The sequence below is a fragment of the Octopus sinensis genome, linkage group LG7, assembly GCF_006345805.1.
Source record: "Octopus sinensis linkage group LG7, ASM634580v1, whole genome shotgun sequence".
NCBI classification, from domain to species: domain Eukaryota; kingdom Metazoa; phylum Mollusca; class Cephalopoda; order Octopoda; family Octopodidae; genus Octopus; species Octopus sinensis.
In genome coordinates, this window is record NC_043003.1 from 61,989,328 (window position 1) to 62,015,298 (window position 25,971).

Genomic DNA, 25,971 nt, shown 5'->3' on the forward strand with positions numbered 1-25,971 from the left:
GCAATGAAAATCAAGTCATTAGCATATGTAACTTTCCACTCCTAATCTGCAATTATATTGCTTCAGGAACTGTAATGAATAATTGGAAGCTGTAGACAGAGCCTTGGTTAATATCTAACTGTATTTTGAAATTCTTCACTGAAAACTTCACTAAATTTAGTGTTATTTCTAATCTTATGTCTACCTTAATTTATAGCTTGAATAATTCTTACAAGATATTCATCTCTCCCCAGTTTCTTCTGTGCTCACCAAACGACAGAGCATGAGACCCTGTTATAGTCCATTTCAAATTAACAAAGGCAAAAAGTTGTTTGTTCTTTAATGATATCTTTGCTTGTTGCTTTTACAAGAAATGTTATTCTTGGTTTCCCTATCATGTGCTAATTTTGTGTAGACTTCCTTTATTGAAGCCCTAACAATGGCTCTTTTGAGTGCATTTTCTTTCATCCTAAGACAATTTATGATGATAAAATTATACAAATCATTGAAAATAACATTTTCACACTCTTTCTTAGTTAATTAAGTGATTAATTAGCATAGTGAATATATAACCTGATATTTTCAGTAGTTTGTCATCGATCACAGATTACTTTTACCTTTCCTATCTTCATCTCTATTATTGTTTTCTGAGCTTTACTGAAATTAACGTCATTTATTAATCGCCCTGCTGACCAATTTTCAGTAGAATTTCACTGATTCATAGATATTTCTTGCTGAGACATGCTTGTGTGGTTAAGAAGTTTTCTTATCAACCATGTGTTTTTGCATTCATTCCCACTGTGTGACATAGGCAAGTGTCTTCTATAGCCTGAGTCTTCCAATACCTTGTAACTGAAATTGTTAGACGGAAAACCACTGTATAAGTGTGTGTATGTGAATGTGTATCTTTGTGTCTTCCCACCTGTGTCTGGCATTGTTTATATCAACTGTAAAATGTATTCAGCTGTTGAAAAGTTTTTCATGTGTAAGATCAGAGAATAAGTAGCTTACTAACTTATGCCCAACCCATGCCAGCATGGGAGAAGTGGGTGTGAAAATGATGAGAATGTCTTCCTTGCCACTAGTGAGTCTAACTGAAACAACTTTTCTTGCACAAAACTCACATCCATTCACTATGGTTATGGTTATATCATTCCAGTTATCTTGCCAGACATAACTGCCATTGTAGCAAAGCTGACAGTTGCAAACCTGAAATTTTAAATGTGAAAGAGAGAGAGCCGTTACTGGTGCTAGTCTAATTTCTCATATAATATGATATATATATTGCACTATAGCAAGTAATGCTATAATGCATTTATAAGATAGCGTTCCTATGTAAATTTTGAATTATAATTTAATAATTCTGGCTTTTACTTATGTTGAAAAAGAATTGATTATTTAGTTTGCAAAAATTATTTTAACAGACGTTAAAAGTAGCATAAATTTTTTGTTACATCAGTAGACACCATATTGATTTATACATTCAAAAGACTGAAAATCACTCTAGAGATTAAAAATCAGTTTGGATAAAATATGTAACCATTTATGCAAAATAAGTGAGATACAAGAGAGCCTTCAATGGTCACTCCACTTGCCTCAAATAGCAACTGAATTACCTTTAAACCATGCTCATTCTTCAAAAGGAAGGACACAGGTATTGTAGGGATCACAAATATGAAAAAAGATGGAATACTTATGGTTGGAACACCTTTGATTATAAGTCTTCTCAACTGAAGTTCACATGGAGCTGAGCCATAAGCAGGATAGTTTCTAAAGTTATATTCAGTATACTTTCTAATATAGAAGGTACTTGTTAATTTAATCCTTATCCTTGTTTCTTATGAAATTCCTCACAAATAGATTTGAACTTAAAATCCTCATTCACTTTGTGATTTCACATCTACTTTTATCAATCATAAGAATAGCAAATATATTATAATTAAAGATAGCTTTAGGTGCTCATAGCAATTATTAAATGTTCAGCCTTATAGAAATATAAGAAAATTATATTATACATGGTCCTATGGGGCCCCTGGGTCAAGATGCTGCAGCAGTCAACACACTTACCCAAAGATAGTTCTAGTTATCATGTCAAAAGTATTAACTACTTACATACCAACAATAAATAACAACTTTTGCACAATTTTATGGATAACTAAACACACACACATACTAGCATTATTTATATATGATTATAAAAAATATGATATTGATATCTTTTTAATTATCAAGGATATTTGTTAAATTTTCAGGTTCTCAGTGGAGTTTGGATTAGAAACGATTATGGAACCGAAAACTTCAAAAATATCTTTTGGTTCGAAAAGATCAAGAAAAAAATTTGGTAATTAGTTTATCTATTGATTCTTTGAATTTACTCTCATTAGCAAAAGACAATAATTTTTCACAAAATACATACCTACATAATGTAATTTTACAGAATTACATTTGTATTGTCTAACAAGTAAAAATATAACATACTGTCATGAAATTTCTCTCTATACATTCCCCGTTGGAAAATATTTGTTGATATTTATTTATTTTCACACATATACTTGGCGCCTTAATGATTAATTTATCAGTATTTCAATCTCTTTATTGAGATAATCAGGAAAAATGCAAAAATTCAATCTACATATGTTCAATCTGATATTTTTAACATATATACAGGATATGAAATTGTTATGACGGAAAGATTAAATTTACCACAATTTGATTATTAACCTGAAATTTTACAGATGTAAACCAAAGAACTGAATAAATGAATATTTTACAGTTTTATAAAAATTCACAATGAAATTATTAAGCATATTAATCAAAAAAATGAACCTTCTTCATTTGAAGAAAAAATTGCAATATAACAAAGCAGTGTTCCTAACTTATGACTTGTCTTATGATGTGTTATGAGTTTGAATCCCCTTCCACACTTCTCTGGATAGTAACTTGGCATTTACTGACTTTCTTTAGACTATGATTATAAAAATAAAGACAAATGTGACAATGTAGAACAGAAAGATTATCAAATTAACCTACATTGATTTATGATGATATAAATCTCTGTTCAAGTCAAAATAATTAAACCATTTGTATGCTTGCAAGAGCATTTATTTAGCAACTGTATAGTTTGTCTGTTAAAATCAACAACATATGATATAGTCTTTATAGAGGATTAATGAAAATATGAAAATAAACATAAGGCAAAATGTCAAACATTATAAACTTTTCTTATATATTAATAATGGTTAATAAAAAGGTTTATTTGAGTAAGTTCTGGTGAATTAAGGTTCACTAACAATTTAATTTGTAAATCTATCTAGCAACTGCCATTTCTATGTTCTGTGCAAAAAGTTGTACTAGTAACCTGTTTTATGTTGTTTAACTATGTACATGTAAATGGGTTTGATTATTACACTATGATATTCAAAGAAGAAAGAGTAGAAGTTTTGACGTATTGATGCCTTTTGTGACTGATGAGATTGATGACCAAAGTTTATTGGAAATATGAAGATAAAGAGGGATTATCAAAAATGTGGAGTAGATGTGGAAAACAAGGTACAGTAAAGATCACAAAAGGAGGAGGAAGAAATATGGGATTTATAGGTCAAAGTTTAGAGATGTAGAAGCTTTTATGGTAGCAACAAAAGAAGACGGAAGCAACTGTACATCTATGAGCTGTTGGTTGAAGCATGTCAGTAATTCTTATCAGTCCATCGAATTAACTTCTTTTGAATGCAGTCTAGAATGTTAGTGCATTTGGTTTATAAGGCTTAACAATGAGAAGACCAAATGTGTGATGGCTAAATTCAAATGTCTGAAAGACCAGAATGCTAAAAGCTTGAAAGACTGCAAGCTTGGTCTTTTGAAATATTTTTGGGGGAAAAAAAGATCATAAGAAAAACAATTTTTTTTTTACTTAAAAGGAAGTTGAAAGTGTATTGGAAGGATATGATGCTGTAGGAATAAACAATATAGTTTATTTATCAAATATTTCTATTCTTAAATTCTCTTATTAAATATTTTCATTCTTTGCTTTTCAATAGAAACGTAAACATATGAAGTAATGAAAAGTTTGAATTTTGATTGTTGAAATTAGGCTTGTGCATTTGTTTATATTCCTTTTCCTTCATTCTTTTATCACAAAATTCCGCCATATCCTTTCCTTTAGGTAATCTGACTTTTTGATCATTTGAATTTGGACATGTCACATTTGTCCTTCTAACATCCAGCCTTATAATTAGCTTCCAACATTAATGTTCATAGTAGAGGCACTGAGCCTCAAATGTAAGCAGTACTCTAATGTAGGTTTTACTTAAGTGTTATAGATGGTCAGCACTGATCAAGGTTGAAGTATATATTGGCTCTAAAAAGGAGTCTTACATTTTAATATGATAGCAATAACAATGTGTCTGTAGTTCACAGGATTGGAAAGATAGCCCATTTTAGAATAAGATACACTAGCATATTTCTGATGATCAGAATAGACACCTAGAGAGAAAGAAATCAGAGTTCAACAAAGATAGAAATTATATCTAGAACACACTGTTTGAGTATGATGGAAAGGATGTCATCAGCACTAGCCAATGGCTAGGTTTGACTAATCAAGGTAATTCATGCACTTGGTGACTGTTTGCGTGAAATCATGAAACTGTTAGTGTGAAAAAGGAATGTTTAGCAAGAGTTTTGTTGAGTACATGGTATGTAGGAATAGAGTTGAAATGAGAAGCAAGGGATTTCATTAAATGAAATTGCATTTAGATAATAATTTTGTCATTGCAATAAAATCAGTCATGATGCCAATAAAATCTTGCCAGTATATTGTATGACATTATCTGTTTATGACAGATTCAATATAAGTGAAGGAGCTGATTGCTATTAGTGTCTGGGATATCTAAGAGGACTGATTGCAGATTAGTTAATATCATATTCTGTGCATTGTTCTTGTTTAGCTCCAGGTTAATCCCAATGAAGCAAACCTCTTATCAAAGATATTTCAACCCTGACCATACAGTTCATCTTTCAGTACTGTGTATCTAGGATGACATTATCTGCTGCATTTTCTTTAAGATAGTAAGATGTGGGAGATTTGTCAGTTATTTCTCATCTTAGTATGGTTGAGAGAGCTGTTCTATTTCCAGATAGTAACAATTAAGCCAAAGTCAGCAGTAACAAATTAACTAATGTTTTATTGAATGCTTAATTTTGTACTGCACTTTCAATAGGTAATGTCTCAGATTTTTGTTTTATATTAAAATTTGGTGAATAAAGAACCTTTTAATGACATGAAATCATATGTTCCCTCAGTTGTTTTCCAGCTGAAGCTGCTAATACTAAGAGTAGTCTGAAAAAATTTGTAGTGAAAAAATTTGTACTCCACTTGTGCTATTTTAGCTATTGAAGACCTGATGTTTTACCTATACCATGACTTGTTCAGATAACATCTTCAATGCTTATCTCAGGAACTAAATGATTTTATCGTAATAAGGAAGATTTCCAGAGTTTTCAGTGCCTGTGATCAAAATCATTCTACTTGTGACCAACCATCTTATTTCATTTATCTAGAACTACATTATTCAGTGTGCCCCCTTTTTTTTTAAAAGATGGCAGACTGTGATTTGAAGGTAATTTGTCTGCTATTTGTGGCAGTGAAGTGATTATGTAAAAGTTCCCTCATTAACTTTAGATTGCTCAGGGCTACAGTTTATGAATTGATAGAATGATAATGATTTATACTGGGTGTCCAGAAAATTTTGTCTAATTTTGGTAAAAATAAGTAACTAATCTGTATAATAATAGACAAATCATTGACTCAATTTTTATTATTGAAATGGTTGTATTTGTATAATTGGAATGTAAAAAGAACAGACACTCTGTAATTTTAGTTAGTTGTAATTCAATTCAAATTGTTCCCCTTCATAAAAAATAATCAATTTTATGTAGAATTGAGCAAAATTAAATGTTTTTTTTTAGCTTTATTGATTAGTTTGTCAGTTTTACTAAAATTCGGTGAAACTTTCTGGATAGCCTGATGCAACATATATATATGTGCCTGTGATATAAAATATATGTACATAATGTTTTATGTAAATATAGTATTACATTGTACATTCACATATGTACATTATAGGAAAAGAAAAAAGTAACCATTATGTATTTGATTCAAGAGATGCACAAACAACCAATAAATCATCAGCTTATTGTTGCCACAACACAGTGTAACACAAAACAGATTAGTGATCTATTCATGCTTTTAAACTGATATATCATCAAATATCAAGTCTCCACTAGAAGAGTAACTTCTATAGAAACTATAATTATTTTGAGGTAATATGAAATTGTAAACTGGTCATTGCCGGTTTAAAAGAGCCAAGTAAGAAATGAAAGAAGAATGCATATCAACCCTTGACAATTGTATTTTCTATTATGTAACAATAAGTTAATTGATGAACTAAACTAGTAAATTTTGTATTGAAATGTGAAAATAAAATTTGTCTAAGTCTCTGCAAGATGGATAGCAGAGTAATAATGTTCATTGAAAAATACCCATTAGATTTTACTTAAAACAATAATAAAACACCTTACAAGTCACTATTGTGAACAAACAATTGAAAATTCCAGGAATGATGTATCCTATTCCACTTTGTGTTAACACAAATATATTAAAATCTTTATAACAGTTTAACAAAGTAGAAGTGATAATTTTTATTTTACATTCTGATTCATTGATTATATTTGTGTCATTATGATATTTTGGTGTTAAAGTTTTGTGAAATATATCTGATGGCTCTAGATCCTAAACAGCAAGGTAATGAATGCATCTCTGTGAAATATTGGGATAAATATTTTGAAATCGTTATTTTTTTTGTGTAAGAATTATATCTCAATACATGAACTCATATCAAATTACTTACAAAATGTGTAAAACAATTTTTCTCAATATTTGCTTATCAAACCAAATTCGCAAAGTCGATTACTGGCACCCATGCTAGTGGAGTGCTAAGAGCACCATCTGAGTGTGATCGCTGACTGGTTTCCATGCCAGTGGCACGTAAAATGCACCATTCAAACGAGATTGTTACCAGCGTTGCCTTACAGGCACTTGCGCTGGTGGCACATGAAACACATTCAAGCTAGGTCGTTGCCAGTGTCGCTGGACTGGCTCCTGTGAAGGTGGCATGTAAAAAACACCACTTGAGCATGGCTGTTGCCAGTACCACCTGACTGGCCCTTGTGCCAGTGGCATGTAAAAGCACCCACTACACTCACGGAGTGGTTGGCATTAGGAAGGGCATCTAGCTGTAGAAACTCTGCCAGATCAGATTGGAGCTTGGTGCAGCCATCTGGTTTGCCAGTCCTCAGTCAAATCGTCCAACCCATGCTAAACGATGATAATGATGATGATTTCCCTTTAGATGTTTTTCCCAATATTTGCTTATATTTCTCCTTACAATTGATTGCAAATACATAATCACAGATGAATATGTATATATCAATATGCTTATATATACATATAATGTCTAAATATGTATATATCAATATGCTTATATATACATATAATGTCTAAATATGTATATATCAATACGCTTATAATGTCTAAACAACAGTTATTGAAATCATTTAGTTACATAATTATAATTACAGGTTACTATATTTAATACGGTGCCATGAAAATAAATTGAAATTATAACTAATATGGGGAAAAAATTTGTTAGTGTTAAGGAAATTTCTCTCAGAGGGAACAAGAGAAAGATAAAAATCAAATGAAGTTATGTAAGGAAGAAGTAGGGAGAAAGTAGTCAAATCTTTCGTGGGTATAGTGACAAATTTCTTGGTGAATACAAATTTAAAACTCAATTTACTCATTGACTAAAAATCTGTTTGTGTGTCTGTGTTTGTCTCCCCAACATCGCTTGACAACCGATGGTGGTGTGTTTACGTCCCCATAACTTAGCTGTTCGACAAAAGAGACTGATAGAATAAGTACTAGGCTTACAAAGAATAAGTCCTGGGGTCGATTTGCTCGACTAAAGGCGGTACTCCAGCATGGCCACAGTCAAATGACTGAAACAAATAAAAGAGAAAAAAGAAAAAGAGAAAGAGGTTGCTTTTCTTGTATCAATATACACAGATTTTGATAAACAAAATGTATCTAGATTATAGGAGGGTTTGTTAGTTGGAATATTACCTTTGAGTTTTGATTTCTGTAAAAATCTAAATTAGATGTTTTTACTAATTCCAAAAATATGTATAGTATGAGGTAACAAGAAAACCTCATAGTTACTTGTCATGCTAGAAACAACATCCAAATCTCCCATTACATCTTAGCATCTGAAAAATAAGAAGAAAATATTGAATAATATAACTTTAGATAAACATTGCCTGAAAAGAATATAAAACTTCAACAACAATGAAAGACATGATGGTTACAGCTGGAATGCTTTCAATTTCAAGGCTAATCTATGGCATTACAAAAACAATGTGCATTAATTAATATTCATGAGTGTTACCAATAATGAATTTAAAAGATTTACTGAAGATTCACTGAATATATTAAAAGTAGTCAGTAATGGAGGTAATAAGAATTTTATGATATATATATATATATATATATATATATATATATATATATATTATAAATAAAATTTCTAAAAGTTGTAGTTAATAAATTTTGTTTTTATTACAGATCTGTTATTAAAGTTACTGGCAATTATATACCAGCTTGTTCAAACTGATGCTTACAGAACTAAAAGGTATTTAACACTTAATATGTTTAACTATGTATGGTGGCTTACTGATTGCTCTAAGAAACAAATGTTACCATAATTTACTGCAAATGAAGGTCAAGTCTATGTGGCTTTAATATTCATAGTGATATATTCATGGTGGAGTGGCAAAACCAGTAGGGTTACAGATACAGTGCCTTGTAATATTTCAGTGCTTTTACTCTGTGTTTAAATCTTGCCAAGGGATACCTTTGTTTTTTTATCTCCTTAGGGTTCGTAAAATAAGTACCAGTTATGTATCGGAATTGTTTAATCAGCTATATCCATCACCTAAATTTGTCTATATTAGAAATCAATACTTTGAATGTAATATACAATTTCAAAGTACATTTTGTAACCAGTTTCTATGATGCCTTGAAATTTTAAAAATGTATGTGATTTGAAGATAGTAAAAATTCTTTTTTGCCATAACTATTTAATTCCATCTGAAAAGAAACAATATATTTGATATTAGGTCAATGTTTATCGATTTAAATAACAATACATATATCATCATCATCATCATCATCATTATTTAACATGTGTTTTCTAGGCTGGCATGGCCTGGATGGTTTGACAAAAGCTGATCAGCTGAAGGGCCGTTCAGGGTCCACATCTGTTTTGGTATGGTTTCTACAGCTGGATGCCCTTCTTAATGCCAATCACTTTACAGAGTGTACTAGGTGCTTTTACACAGCACCAACACAGGTGCTTTTTATGTGACACCAGCACCTACAAGTCCACTAGACTAGGGATGCTCAGCTGGAGAGGGTTGTAGGGATAAGCCTGTATGCAAGGGCAGTCATGCTTTCACTTAGCTTGATGTATCTTTTCAAGCACAGCAAACTGCCAAGAATCTCAGTCCTCTGTCATCCCCTCTGTGAGTTGCAATGTCTGTAAATCCTTTCTCGCCAATTTGTCTCATGTCTTCTTGGGTCTACCTGTTCTACCTGTCCCCTCTGTAGTTAGAGACTGGCACCTCATAAGGCAACTGTCTTCATTCATACACAGTGTATGGCTATACCAGTGCAGTCTTCTCTCTTGCACACAACATCTGATGCTATGTACACCCAGTTTTTCTCTCAGATTACTCACACTCTGCTGCATATGCATACTAACATTACCTATCTAGCGAAGCATACTGGCTTCATTTCTTTCAAGTGTTCACATATCTTCAGTGGTCACAGCCCATATCTCACTGCCATGTGGCTTAGCTGTTCATACACAGGCATTGCACAGTCTGCTTTTCATCCTGAGGGAGAGGCCCTTCATAACTAATAGAGATAGTAGCTCTCTGAACTTCACCGTATTCTTATTCTAGCAGCTATGCTTTTGGAACAACTACCACCACACTTACTTGGCCGCTTAAGTGATGGAAACTGTCTACTACTTCTAGGAATCCCCCCACCTGGCATATAAAGGAGTCTATTTTTTGCACATTGCTGGTGTTTAACGTACCTGCACATTTACTACATGTAAAGACTACTTTCTCTTTTAGACATCCAGTGATACCACTGCACCTCTTATGCATCCATAGCTTGCACTAGGTACACCTTACAGAGTTTCTTTTCTACATATCAAGCAGGGCCATCTCTCTGAAGGAATCTGTGATTTGTCAATTTTTCTACTTATCAATATTTTGGTCTTTGCTAAATTAACTCGAAGGCCCTTTGGTTCCAGACCTTGCTGCCATACCTGAAATTTCTTTTCTAGTTCTGGTAATGATTCAGCAATAAGAACAAGGTCATCAGCATAGATGAGCTCCCAAGGGCAGCCAGTCTTAAATTCCTCAGTTATAGCTTGGAGAACCATGATAAATAAGAGGGGACTAGGAACCAAACCATGGTGGACTCTTACTTGTTCACTAAACTCCTTGCTGTACTCATTAGTGACTCACCTTACTAACAGCATCCCTGCACATGGTTTGTGCAGCTCTTACTAACTGTTCATCTATTCCTAGTTTCTGCATTGCCCACCAGATAAGGGGGCAGGGGACCCTGTCAAAGGCTTTCTCCATGTTGACAAAAGGCAGAAACAGAGGTCTACTTTTGGCCAAGTATTTATCCTGCAGTTGCCTCACCAGGAAGATAGCATTGGTGGAGCTTCTCCCTAGCACAAATCCAAACTGTATCTTATTTATACTAACTGCAACAATAAATAAAATCATGAAAACCTGGCATTACATAATGGTCTTTCCATAGCATCATAGCATCTGTTTATCTATAATCTTTCAATGTGAATATTTTTTTTTGAACTGAATAATAATAGAAAGAAAGAAAAATTGAAGAAATAGAACTATATAGACTATGTACAATGTCTTTGCTCCATCATTGAATATGTTTTAGGAATATTGTATTTGAAATTCACATATCATCAATTTGAAAAGTTTGTTGTCATTGCACTCATTGCAATTTTTTAATGTTATACTTTTTCATATTGTTATGGGTTGGATGAGTCTATATTATGTAAAATCATCACTTCTGATCCTGGGTTATTTCATCAGTGTCACCAGGGATTTCACTTCATCCTCATGTGTCCGTACTCTGACAATCATTTCTTCTGCATTCAGCAGTTAATGTTTCTAAGGTCCAGTCACTATTTCAGCTGACTTGTGCTCTGCCTTTCATGCAAGTTAATATTACACATCTTGCTAGCTATATTCAAATTATTTATATATTTGTAAAACTTTCACATTTGATGTCCATAGCTTACTACCAGTGTAATCTTACATTACTTACACAAAAACAGAAAGCCCTATGTTTAACTTCTCTCACCTCTGCGTTGCCCTAGCTACTATACTTCACAACAACACTCATATTACTAACTAGGTCATCTTCATAACTGAAATGATCTACAAGATCTAGCAATTCTTTGACAAATTCCTAATGCTAATTATGCTCGTGTATTTAAGGCAGTCAGTTAGAGTTCTCATTGCATCTTGTATACATTAATGCTTTTCATTAAGTCCATTTCCTTATGTAGATGAGCTTCAAAAGGATATGCATGCAACAGAAATATATCAATATCTTGCCAAAGTAATAGATTACTAATCAGAACTAGCGGATGTATCATACATGAAGATAGAAGACAAGAAACACTAAAGTGCTTAGATATCTAGCATAGAGAGAAAAACTTAACATTCATGGAAAATCCTCGCTTGCACCATGTACAGCAATATTTTAAAAGGTTATTTGCATTATCATTCTTAATACACTACACAGGTTCAAATGCAAAATATGCTGTTCACTTTTTTGTACATCATAGAAGAATATTTTCCATTTATGACAACAGTGTGCTCATAACACAACTGGCTCTTTATGGTACAGTATTCTGGGATACCAGTATTTTGATGTGTTATGTCTTATCAGCCCGAGGCACCCAAGCATCTCAGAATCCCATGTGACAATGAACAGAATATGTTATGAACACATTGTTGTCATAAAAGCGAGATGTTGTTATTATATGGTGTACACTACAGCCACCACCATATTTTGCATTTGAACCTGCCTGGACTGATCAAGAATGAATATGCAAATACTCATTTAATATTCTTGAATACAATAAAAAGAATACTAACTTGTTGCAATGATATGAGATACAGCTAAGCAAACTCATCTGTTCAAGATATCATGGCTTTTAAAAGTTTATATGAAAGCTTTTAGAAATTTAGAAATATAAAATACTTGAGTGCTCAAATAGCAGAAACGAGTATTGCTCACATTTTGCCTTAGTTTGTTAAAGGCTAATGTCCATGGGTTAAGCTACAGGATTATGATGTTTTGCAGTTAATACTCATGTCAGTTATGCACCATGTCCAGATTATTTGATTATTTCATTTAAAAAATTGAGAAATCATTTCCAAAATCTTCTTTTATGAACAATTTTTAAATGATCAGATAATTAAAATTAATTTCCATTTTAAGGTGATGTCAAACTGGCTGATTATATGAGTTATTTTCTAAGTTATGAATCAATAAATTTCATCTTATAGATGTTGTATGATCCTTGGATATGGCATTTGACTTAGTATTGTTGTTCTTTTTTTAAAGATATTCTTAGTTGTAAGAACTTCCCTTCTTTCATTTATGCAATCACTGTTCTAGTTTTCATACTATATACTGTATTCAAGTTGGTTGTGACAATATTATAAATAAATAACATGCACTACAATACTATAAATAAATAACATGCACTACACCTGCCTCTCTCTTCCTCATACACTCCTGCAGCCTACCCAACTACATGTCATCTCTCTCATGCTTCTCTTGGTTACTGTTTCATCATTTCTATTCTGCTTCTCTCCCCAGCTTTTTCTTCACTGTCAGTCATATCCTATTTCTCCCACCTTCCCCAACTCTAGCATTATTGGTCATCCTCACCCCTTGTCCACCTTTCTCTACATCTACCCTTCAATACTACCCAATCTTTATATTTGTTGCCCACCTCCAACACCTGTTCTCCCTTCTCTTACTCTCCCATTCACTCTTGCAATTTCCACCCACTCACCCAACCACACTCCTGGTCCCTCTGTCCCACTCACTTCTATTTTCCTTGTACCTTGAAGCTCTATCTAGACACCTCATCCCACTATTTTTATCTCTTTTGAGCTTCACCTGATCACTCTTCTAAAATGTGAGTTGTACTGTACAGCAAGAAATCTGTTCTGCCCTTGTCCCTCCTTTCATACTTTAACCTATCTCCTAGCATAAAACCATTCTCTCAGAGTTGATAGTTTTATTAGTTGTGAGCCAACAGTGTTGGTAGCATGAAAACGAAAAAGCATCCAGTACAAACTGTAAAGTGTTTGGCATTAGGAAGTGTATCTAGCCATAGAAACTATGCCCAAATAGACACTGGTACATGATGCACTTCTTGGACTCATCAGATTCTGTCAAACTGTCCTACTAATGCCAGCATGGAACTTGGATTCTAACAGATGATGATATATATATTATCTTTTAGACTGGAGGGAATGTAGTGCATATGTCTATTATAGGAACTCTGAATCTGGTGAGAGGGAAGGAATAATATATCAGCAAACCAAAGACATAGCCTGAATGCTTGCAACAGAATGAACCCAAGATGCTAGTGGGTGGCGTTAAACCAGGCAACTGGTTAAATCTACCACTCAATCAGCCACAGCGGGATTTGAGCTCACTGTGCAAAGATACAGATCACATATTTGCAAAGCATCTGATATTCTTACACTTCCACCAACCCACTACCTTTTTTAATGATCCTGGATAGCAAAGTTGACATATTGAGATTTGAAATCAGATTGGAGAGTATTGGAACAAACAGTGCAAAGTACTCTCTCCAATGTTGTAATGATCTCCTCTTCACTACCTTATATCAATGTAAATGTGTAGATTCATTTCTGTCTGTATTTTATCACATTTGTGCTCTTCAAAACTTGCTTGCTTTGGCTGACAGTGTTATCACTTCTGCAGTCAGAAAATTATCCACTCCCTTCATGTTTTCAAAGACATGTGACATAAGAGGTCCTTTACATGATAAGCAGGTAATGGTTAGTGACAGGAAGAGCATCAAGCTGTAAAATAATACCTCAATAATATATACATTTAACCCATATTAACAGAAAAATGAACATAAAATGAATGAAGATTCAATCAATCAATCAATCAATATATATATATATATATATATATATATTAAAAATCAGGAAGGCTAGTTTGTGGTATTACCTTAGATTTCCCATCAATAAAGGGTTTAGCTCTATGGCATGTCGTCAGATCCCAAAAACCTGTTGGCCCATGACCTCTTAAAAATATGGAGGGGAAAATGTGGACAGGAAAGCTGAGGTAATCCTGTAAACTAGCCTTCCCCATTTTTAATATATACTGTTCTACATCTTAGAGTATGCTTCTTTCAGATTTATGTTTTTTACAAACGATATATATATATATATATATATATAATATATATATATATATATTATATATATATATATATATTATATATATATATATATATGAGAGAGAGAGAGAGAGAGAGAGAGAAAGAAATAGAGAGTGAAAGAGAGTGAGAGAGAAATGACTTTATAGCTAGGGTTATAAACCTTGATACAACTTCATGAATATTTTTTTTTCCTAATAGTTTTCATTATTGGGTTTTATCAAATTAAAGTTGTAATTAGACCAAATATACAATTGTATTAATTTATGTATCGGCAAAGAAAAGAAAACGTATGTAATTGAAAATGAGAAATCTACAGGTGGTTAAAATGTTGCTGTAGCACACACACACACACACATACACACGCAAGTGTATGCGTATGTGTGTGTGTACTACAACAATATTCTAATCACCTGTAGATCTCCCTTTTTTATGATGTGTATCATATATATATACATATACATATATAATATATATATATATACATACATATACATATATAATATATATATATATATATACATACATACATATACATATAATATATATATATATATATACACATACATACACATATATAATTATATATATATATATATATATATAATATATATATATATATAATATATATATATAAATGTATCTGTGTGTAATTGTATTTATATGAATGCATATACATGTGCGTGTGTGTATTTATGAATGTATGTGTGTGTGCATTGTGATAGTGGTTATTGTTATATAAAAATCCAAAGTTTTGTTCAATACAGTTAGTAGTGTATCTTTTGAAAACCAAGTAATGAAAGCAATGGTTGTGTTGCAGTCTTATTAGATTGTACCAGTGAAGCATATTTAGTGCAGGTGGCAAAACTTCAAAGTATGTATAGAAATAAAATGAAATTTAGATTCACTTATACTCTTAGAGTTTTTTTTATATTTTAACTATTCTTGAGAGATATTGTATCTTATGATTGCAAAGATAATCCTAGATAATAAAATTTTCTCAACTCACTATTTTATATATCTTAGACTCCACAACTGCATGTTTATTTGGCATGTCCCCTGCTTTTTTCTCTCTCTATGCATGTGTGTGTGTGTGTGTTTGTGTGTGTGTATATACATACATACATACATACATATATATATATATATATATATATGTATGTATGTATACAGAGAGAGAGAGAGAGATTGAGAAAGAAAAGGAGAGAGATACTGATTACTTTTGTCTTGCCAACTGCCTTGAATATGTTTTACTGATGAGATTTTATCATCAAAATATGACCATGGCTCTTACTAGTTAGTTTTAAATGGAACATCATCGCCAAATAGCATTTCTTAATGGATTGTGTCAGCTTAATTTCGTGTCACACTTCTTTTAGAAGCACAGTGTGACACTTCTCTAAGAAATATACTTGTATTTCAACTTCCCCTGTTAGGAACATGACAGATACAGTGAGATTCCTTGTAACTGTCTCACAGTTTTTGATGATCCCTTATGGCCATGCCACATATCACAAAATGAAAGATTTCCCATAATCACCATGAAATACTTCAATATTGTTTAATTGCTAATCTCCTATATAACCAGTGAAATTTACACTATAGCTCTGCTCACATGCTTGGAATGCTGTTGCTGCTGTTACATGCACAAACACTGTAGTCAGTATCCTGCCCCCCAACTCCACCCAAAGAACCATTTTTATGACTGGAAAAACTCAGTGACCAATATGTTTCACACAAGCCTGCAGACATACTTTTTCATTTATTTGTCTTGTTTTCCTTTATTGCTACTACAGTGGTGTTTTCTTCTCTAAACCAGATAGTTATCTAAACTAGATAACTGGATACCCTCTCTATACAGACTTATTTGTCTTATGCCTCTCTCTTATATATTTTTATACACACATATACACATGTATGTGTGTGTAAATATAGATGTATTATTTTGTTTTGATTTTAAAATAGAACAATAATAATAAATGTGTTAGTTGTAAATATCTTGTGGTTAGATGCAATTTTTCAGTTTTAATGTTAATCTACTTTTGAAATATTTTCAGTTCTATTAATGATTATGCCTTTCCTCCTCACATTAACTAAACTATAATTTAACATCTTAACATCTAATTTCTAATGGAAATATCTACATTTTTGGTGAACTTTGCCGTTTCATTTTTGAAATAATTGTTTAACTTAATTATTTCTATTTTGATATATTATTGAATACAATTCTTTATTACAACACACATTTCTATTGCAGGGATATCTACTATCAGAATGTTAACTGCTTTAAGACACAATCTGTTCTTGACACTTTACTTAACAATATATCCCACTTACTGGAAGTGCCTCGTTGGGATCTACATGTTGTAAGTTACATTTGTTATTTGTAATGACAATTTTCATGTAATGTTAATTGGGATATTGCAAACTTATTCCATACTCAAAAAAGGCTCTCATAAAAGTGTCTATGTAAAGTAACTAGACATTTTCAAAAACATTCAACTCTTTCATGACTGTATTTTTTAAACTTTTAGTTAATTTAGATAATAACAAAAAATTTAAAAGGCTTTAGTAAAAAGCTTGTTGCTGTTCAGAGCATAACAAAGGAATGTTATCTTAAGTTCTGATGGAAGATTTTAAGCTAAATGTGACTAATTTAAAATGGGTTTTGTATCAAATAATTAGGTTGGCATCAAAGAGATAGAAGTTTGATCTATACAGTAACCCTTAATTATAAAATATTAGTATTTATTTTGTAAAAATTCAGTTTTAATTGAAATTATCATTCTGAAGTCTTTTCCATAGATTGTAGTGCAGTTCGTTTGCTTCTATTCTTAATACTTATTTCTCTTCATCAACACTTATATTCACTTTTTGTTATCTTATGAGTAAATAAGGTTAAGCTCTTTTTGTAAGAAGCATTTTAGACACCTGTTAGCAAGTACTTATGTATTTGTAAATTTGTCAGTGTGATGCAGGTTAATCATTAATTAATGTGTGTTTTCTTAAAACACAGTCTAGACCATGAGTAAACTTTGCTAAGCTGTATCTCAGCATTACAAAGAGTGAGAAAATATATATTTTCAGAAGTTGTCTATCCATCTACAAACATTGTTTAGAGTATCATTGTAAACAGACATTTACAAAATCTGCTTCCCTTAAGCCGCCATTCATAGAATTATGCTCATCATGGTTTATCTTTAGTAAATAGATAAGAACTGATATATTACTTTCTTTGTTTCTACTTACTAATGGTGATTAACCTATTATTTCATGTCTGCTTGTGCTTTCAAACCATACATTTTTCTTCATAACAACTGACAACTGAAAATAATAATTTTAACACTTAGTTGTTTTCAGTTATTATACCAATAAATCTTCCCTGCTTTTTTTTGTTAACATTAACAAACATTGTATTCAGTTAGAATCTTATGTAATCCCATACAGAAAATGAACTTTAATCTTTAGTTTAATATAGAAAGAATATATAGTTTGAGACAATATTTAATGTCTTTTTATACAAAGTCATATTTTTTATGGATCTTAGATAGTTATTTTGTTACCCATTAATAATTTAGACACCTCAGAGTTTTGACAAAGAAAGTGGGTGTTCTTGACATGATGTCACTTCCTCCTGACACTTCTTGTCTTTCCTAGCTCTTAGTCCTCATCTCCCTGCTATTCTCCATACCATGTTAGCCCTCAAAGAGGAATTTAGGTCAATATCGTTGATATTCAGATATTTTTGTATGCCAATGTTTTAGGAAAAATTGTTAGGGTGCAGTTAGAGAAAGTATTGGGAAAGTGTTTAGCATGAGAGTTCTGTGAGGTGCTATTAAACAATATGCATAACAAGGAAAAGAGAGGTGAGATAATCATGTGTCTGAGTGAGGTTAGTGTACAATTGGAATATGAGTAACAATGTATGGTTTATCTTAGATCTGTATTAAGTATCTGATAGATTTTACAAGAATAAATCAATAATAAATCAGCTGTTCTGCATTTTGAGATACACTTTTTAATTTTGAGTTTGCACTTTTATTTTCTAGCTTTTATAAAATTTGCCTTCATTGCCACTTTTTCTAAGTCATATGATTAAACAGATTAGTTCCAACATTCGTACTATCATGTTTAATAGATGTGTTAGCTTATGAACTACTACTATTTAGTAACCAACAATGAAGGAACTTTTGTATGGTTGCTTGACAGAGTCATATTTCTTTCAAATTACATGCTATTCTTTTAAAAATGGGAAGTCTCACTGGATTGTCCAGAGTCATAACTGGAATTTCTTTTATCATAAATCTACTCAGTCAGGTCAAACATGCTGTAAATAACAAACTAATGGCTATAACATTCCTTCTCTTAGAAGTGGCACAGATACCTTTTAATCATGGCTATCTCAGATCATCTGTTTTTAATAAGGCACTTGAGCTTTTAATATTTATTTCGTAAATCACATTTATCTCATCATTTTTAGATGTATTCTAAATTTTGTAGTTTTACTACTGGTTTAATTTTTTTCAGTCTGCTACACTTCAAATAATTTTAGCATTAAAAAGTATATAAAATTTTTATATGAAAATAAATTCTTTAACATCATACAGAGATGCATTTTCTCAATAAATTCTTTTTAATAATTTACTTTTAAATTTCTAATAAATGTCCAATATTAGAGATATGCCCGTTTGTTTGAGTATAAAAAATTTTCATATTAAAATCATGACTGAAATTGTTTTTGTTATTTTTTATCAGTGTTTCTTAAAATGATAATATGAAAAACCTTAAATAAACAAAGTTGCACTTATATTTAAATGATTATAATTAACTGCTTTCTTAATAATTTGAAGTTTTGAGAAATGAATCTATATTTCATTATGAATTTTAAATAAATGGAAAATTTGTTGCAGATTTGTTGAACCATAGGTGGCATCAAAATTTTGATGTTATATATGGTTCAAGAAACCTAGATCTAATTTAATACATATGATTAAAGATTTTACATCAAATTAAAAAATATTAACTAGACTCAGCCACTGAATTTTAGTTTGTATATTTGATATATTTTTATATTGGTGAAACATTTTATGCAACATGCATATTTTTAATATATTCTTTTATAAAGGAGTATAAGGAATAAATTTCTATCAATTGAAATACTAAATTAAAAAGGACAAATTTCCATAAGTAACATATTCTTATATTTTTTATTTGACAATTTGCATTTTGTTATTTTTCTCATGAAAAATATCAGATATTACTTTAATGCTGTTAAAGGCAACAACAATTTCCTATTATGAATCACCACTTGTTATGTTCTTTGCAGTTTCAATTACTTGGAAAATCAATAAATGACATCGAATCAAAATTAGTTATCTTGAAAGGTTTCAAATAAAAAGATTACTTTGAAAGATCCCCACTGTGAATTTGTCACATAATTTACATGACAAATGATTGCTGTGAAAGAAAAACCTTAATGAAAAGATAATTTAAATACTGAATAAATATGCTAACAAATCTGTCTTCAAATCAAGATTAGTAAGATTAATCATTTTAGTGATATAAAATCATGAAACATTTATTTCTGCATAAAATTTTTTCTAAAATATAATTATGATATCATATATTTTGAACTAACTATATTACAATATATATTGTTCTGCATATATAGTTCATTTTAATAAATATGTCTAAATATTAATTTATGATAGAATAGTGTTTATTATATGCAGGGAAATATTTCTAGCTACGGTATCTAAATAGAATATATAAAGTGTGTTATTAATATTTTAAACAATCAAACTTTTGTTAAAAACAGCAATTTAAAAAACATTATCTTTCATCAAGGTCAAAGAAATGTAATTATCCTGTGAATCTATTAGATCCTAACAAAATATTAATTTCTTACTAAGGCATGAGACATGAAGCCTACTTTTGTTGGAGACAGCCAATTAAAATTTTCCAAGTATATTTTATTAACATTGAAAAGATCAAAAGTTAACATGGGTAGAATTTGATGTACAGAGAAAAAAGTAGTAGGAATTGATCAAAATATAATTTCTTGAAAAAGGTTACCTCACACTTTTATGGACCCAAGTAATAACTACAAGTGAATTCTTTCCAGATGCTTGTGTTTTTATATAGGAAATTAAAATCAGTGGTAAAAATCATATTCATATACAAGGTTACCAAATATATTGATAAATCTTTTAATGCAATTTTAAAAACTTTTCTTCATATGATAGATTAAGGAAAACTGACAGAAATGTTAGCACACTGGGCAAAATGCTTAATGGCATTTCATTTGTCTTCATGTTGTGAGTTCAAATTCCACCAAAGTCAGTTTTGCCTTTCATCATTTTGAGGTCAATGAAATAAGTATCAGCTAAACACTGGGGTCAATGTAATCGACTACCCACTCCCTCCAAAGTTGTTGGCCTGTACATATAATAAAGGATTAAAACTTTTCATGAGATTTATTTCCCTTTCTTTTTTTTAGTCTGGCCATATAATTATAATCATTATTTACATAATATCTGTAAGATTTTACCAGTTTGTTCTGAATATCTTATAAAGTTAGTCATGTCGTTTCTGAAACATTGGGAACTTGTAAAAAATGTATACTATTATCAGAATTCCATGTCTTTTAATTGTCTGTTGAAGAAATTACATTCATTAAGTAGGGTAATAGTTTTCATTGTCCACTTAAGATCAAATGTTAAAATCTTTGACTACAATAAAAAGTTGCCTTGAGATTTGTTTGCAAGCTGTTAAAATGTATTTTAGAACTGATTTTCATTACTACATTATTTTCATTGTTTTATTACAATTGCTTTGTAAATATCATGAGTTGTCAACAGCCATACACACACACATACACACGCACACACATTCTCTTTTATCAGTTGACATACGCTCTCTCTCTCTCTCTCTCTCTCCATATATATATATATATATATATATATATTATATATATATATATATATATATATATATTTATATATATATATATCTCAATGAAACACCCAACTTATTTTGAATTGAAGAATATTTCATATTTTGCTGAAACTGGTTTACCAAATCTCTCATATTTTATTGATTTTCAATGTATTCTTTTCCAAGAATAGTATGTTTTATTAGATACAGTAAGTATGGTAGCTTGTAATAATTGCTGTAATCAAATAGCGGAGTATAGAATAATTTTATTCTTCTTTTTGTTGTCATTGACAATTTCTTTTTTTTAATTTTTAATAAATCTAATAGTTGCATAGCCAATTATAAGTTTCCTTGAATATAGTTAACTTTTGGTGTATACTCTTCATGAAGAGATGGATAAATCTACAGGCTATTACATTTTATTACATACATGTGCTGCAAAAGCTAATAAGGCTAATAACCCATTGATGGATATAGCTATTTAGGAAGTTGATTCTTTATTTAATTTTTCTTCATATAAAAGAATAATAATTGATTAATTTAATTATTCTATGTATACTCTTCACCAGAAGCTGATGTTTACTGCTTAGAACAAAAAGGATTAAAAATTGTAGCCTTTTGTTAACAAATATATTTTATGCCATAATGAGAAAGTAACTTTGATTTGACTAATTAAATGAGATTTTAGAGAGATTATATAAGCTATAATAAGGAATGGTTTGAAATAAATCCAAGGCTGTGTTAATAAAAAAATAAATAAATGATAATAGAGAACAAAAACAGGTCATTTTTATTGCAGTGATAAATAATGAATTCGGTGATATTAGGTGATGGTGAATGTTGTAAAAATGAAAAAAAGAAATGGATAATGTCGAATTATTTATTAAATACTGATCTAAAAGAAATATTGAGCAAAGCACTTCTCTTTTATGGTTAATCGAAATTCTCTTTTATGGTTATTCGAAATTTACTTTAATGCTTTTTCAACATTTTCAACATCTCAAAGCTGGAAAGAAGCTATTATTTTGATCTGGTTCGCAAATGAAATATTATTATGAGGAATTATAAAAATGTACGCAGACAGTATAAAATATTAATTCTTTAATTAATTTCTTTTTTGGCAAGTAGGTATTATTCATTTTTACTACTCATGATAGTTATATTTCTCAACTAACTGAAATATTTGGAGAAATTATTTCCAGAATATGGATACCTTAAGCAGTGTTACAAATTTTACTAAAATATAAAATATTACTAATGGCTATAAAAATGAAAAAGAAAAAGAAGGGGAATTTATAACGTGCATATATTTTCTTAATTCTTTAGGGCAGATTAAAATTTGGGTATCTGATGTTGATGGTTGAATGAATTTATGACAAGGCAAAATGTTAACAAGGTAGCTATTTTGAACAGTTCTGAATATCCAAAGTTTATGTAGGAGTTGTTAAGTTGGTGAAAAGTTTGAAGGCACATCTATTTTGAACATGAAAAGTTGTCCAAAACTGCTGTATAAAAGAATTAAATACAAAATATTTTTACTTCACACCAATATATCCCTGTTCAAAAGGTTTATAATGCTAGTAAAATATTCTGTTTAAAATTTTTAGGTTAAAAATTTGTTATATCATTAACATTTGAATAGTAAAAATTTCAAACCTGTTGTAAATGCCACTAGTTTAGTAGACAAGTTACAATCCTCATGGTTCCTTACATTATATCACTAAATGTCACATGTTATATTTTTGTATGCAAGCAATTATCATCTTCATTATCACTTTTGCATGTAATTTTTTATGCTTTCATGGGTCTTCTCTAGCACAGTGGTCCTTTTAAAATCTTTTGTGAGGTTCAGCTTCTCTTCTGGCATTCTATTCTGTAAGTTCCTTCCATTTGGATCACATTGCACTTTTTGGCTTGATGGTGTTCCTCCATAAGCATCACATATCAGTATCAGTGCAGTCTTCTCCCTTGCAGGCTACATCTGAAGCTTTTTACACTCAGTTTTTCTTTCAGCTCATTTGTGTTCTGTTATTCAGTACTTACTGTCATTACTAATCCACTGGAGTATACATATATCAATCTGTTTCTTGCCAGAACAAATAATAGCTCCCTGAACATTTTTTATGCTGTTCTTACTCTGGCTACTATATTTTTGAAAACTCACCACTTTTAATTGGATCACCTTGATACTGGATGCTGTCAACTACAAGGGATTTTGCAACCATTTGAGAGAATTTATTCCATGAGTGCTTTTACTGCTAAGTGCTCCTTTGAATCTGCAACATATATCTGCTACATATGAATCTTTATTTTCTCTAAGCCTGTATGAGATCTTGCTGCATATGGGCACTAGTTCATATTTAGTACTCAGTGCATAGTTCTTACTCCTTTTCTGTATACTGAGCATGGTCACTGCCTTGATGGCAGTAGACTCCTAGATTGTTTTCTTCTAACTAAAACTTTTTATCCTTCTTGGGTTTACTTATCGATTCAAGCTAGCCTCTATATCTGGAATTTCTTCTCTTGTTCCTTAACACACTCAGCTATGAGAACTAGCAACCCAGAGTTCCCATGGACAGCTAGTTTTAAACTCCTTTGGTAGTTAAAGATTGAAGAACTGAACTGTTACAGACAACTACCTGCATGATATCTTCCATGCTGAACTCATTGCTAACTCTTATGTTTCTAAGAGCATCTCTAATTTGCATGACTCCCACCAGTTTAGTGAACATGGTTCTATGTAAAGGCTTTTTCTGTGTTAAGGAATTCTAGGAATATGACTTCAATTTATCTAAGAATTTCTATAGCTGTTTCAATTGGAAAAGGGCATTGGTGGACTCTTGTCCTAGCACAAACCTGAACTGTATCTCATCAATGCTAATTCTTTTGCTAATTGGCTGTGCTATAACTCTTTCTGTTACTTTTATATCTATTTTTTTCCAGGCTATCTCCATTGCTTTTGCAGCAATTAATGCTGCTTCTATTCCAGTCATTGAAATAGACACTTTGCTGAACTACCTCATTGATTATACAAATGATTAACGCATTTTCTACTTCACTAGATGTTTCAAGCAACTTGACTTTCCCTGATGTTCTAACTGTTATCCTTACCTTCATTTCCTTATTTGCATGATATAGCTGGCAGCATTAGTAGTTGTTTCCTCTGTTGCATCTAGTTGGGTAGACTCTTTTCTCTCCATGCGTTCATCTAATTCAACATCCTTCACAATAACTTTTCCATGCCTGTTCTTGTCATCACTGAGGGTAAGCACATAGCTATCATTCAATGCACAATTCTCTCCAGTGACATGATGATTCCCACATTGCTTTGCAAACCAAAATACTTTATGCCTCTGATACTCTCATTGGTTCTATATATACATGACATCTACCTTCTTTCTTAGTTACTTTATATTGTTACTTGATTAACTCTTCCAATCTTACCAGGTTTTCTTTCAGGTTTTATGGCTCTATCTGTTGTAGTATTCCACCTTTGCCACTTTTCATGTCTGGAAATTTTCTCTGTCTACAGATCTGGTTCACTGAATGTTATTTGTTAGAAAATACCAGTTGTCTTCTAGGTTATTAGTCTGTATCTTCTCCCTCTTGTCATATATGTTATTTAGTATTTATTTGAAGTTACACCAAGGGATCTTTCATTTCATACACTCCCACTCTAGATTTTATCTTGCATCTATGAGTTTGACTTGTTCTTATCTTGAAATTGCTGATCATTAGTCTATGTTAAGTGGTGCATTATACACTGGGAAAGGATTTAATAGCCATAACCTGTTGCCTATCATCTTATAGTGGGTATAAAGTCTATCTGGTTTTCATGTTCATTTGATAGATAGATGACCAAATGGGTAGCTGTTTTCCTGAAGATCATCATCATCATCATCATCATCATCATTTAATGTCTTTTCCATGCTGGCATGGGTTAAATGGTTTGACAAGAAGCTAGCACCAGGCTCCAATTGTCTGTTTTGGCTGGATGCCCTTCCTAATGTCAACCACTTTATGGAGTATAGTTCATATGCATTATAGAACACCAAGAACACTGATCTCTTGTTATTCTTTGTACCACACACACACACAAACACAACCTCCATGTATACTGGTGTACCCAATATAGTGTTACCACCACTACATCACTATTCAACATTCCTTTTTCTATGATTGCTTGGGTCTGATGGAAATCATTGAGGTAAATTTTCTATGTCTGGATGCCCTTCCTCGCACCAGCCTGCACCTGTTTTCAGACAAGGTAATGTTCCCCCATGCCCATATGTGATGCTCGCTGAAGACTGGAAACAAAGGATATTGCCTGTACAATGGTGATTTCCAAATAAATGTGCGCGCGCACACACACACTCACTCACTT

At 31.4% G+C, this 25,971-nt stretch overlaps 1 protein-coding gene across 3 annotated transcripts in view; it reads left to right on the plus strand.

The window, feature by feature from the left end:
- The window catches only part of LOC115214428 (meiotic recombination protein SPO11-like), a 757,765-nt gene that overhangs the window by 76,221 nt on the left and 655,573 nt on the right, over positions 1 to 25,971 (plus strand). For all 3 annotated transcript variants that reach the window (XM_036504807.1, XM_036504808.1, XM_036504809.1), the window contains exons 3-5: positions 2,232 to 2,320; positions 8,657 to 8,723; positions 16,909 to 17,017. In XM_036504807.1, coding sequence (XP_036360700.1) covers positions 2,232 to 2,320; positions 8,657 to 8,723; positions 16,909 to 17,017 — 265 coding nt within the window. The remainder of the gene's footprint in view (positions 1 to 2,231; positions 2,321 to 8,656; positions 8,724 to 16,908; positions 17,018 to 25,971) is intronic.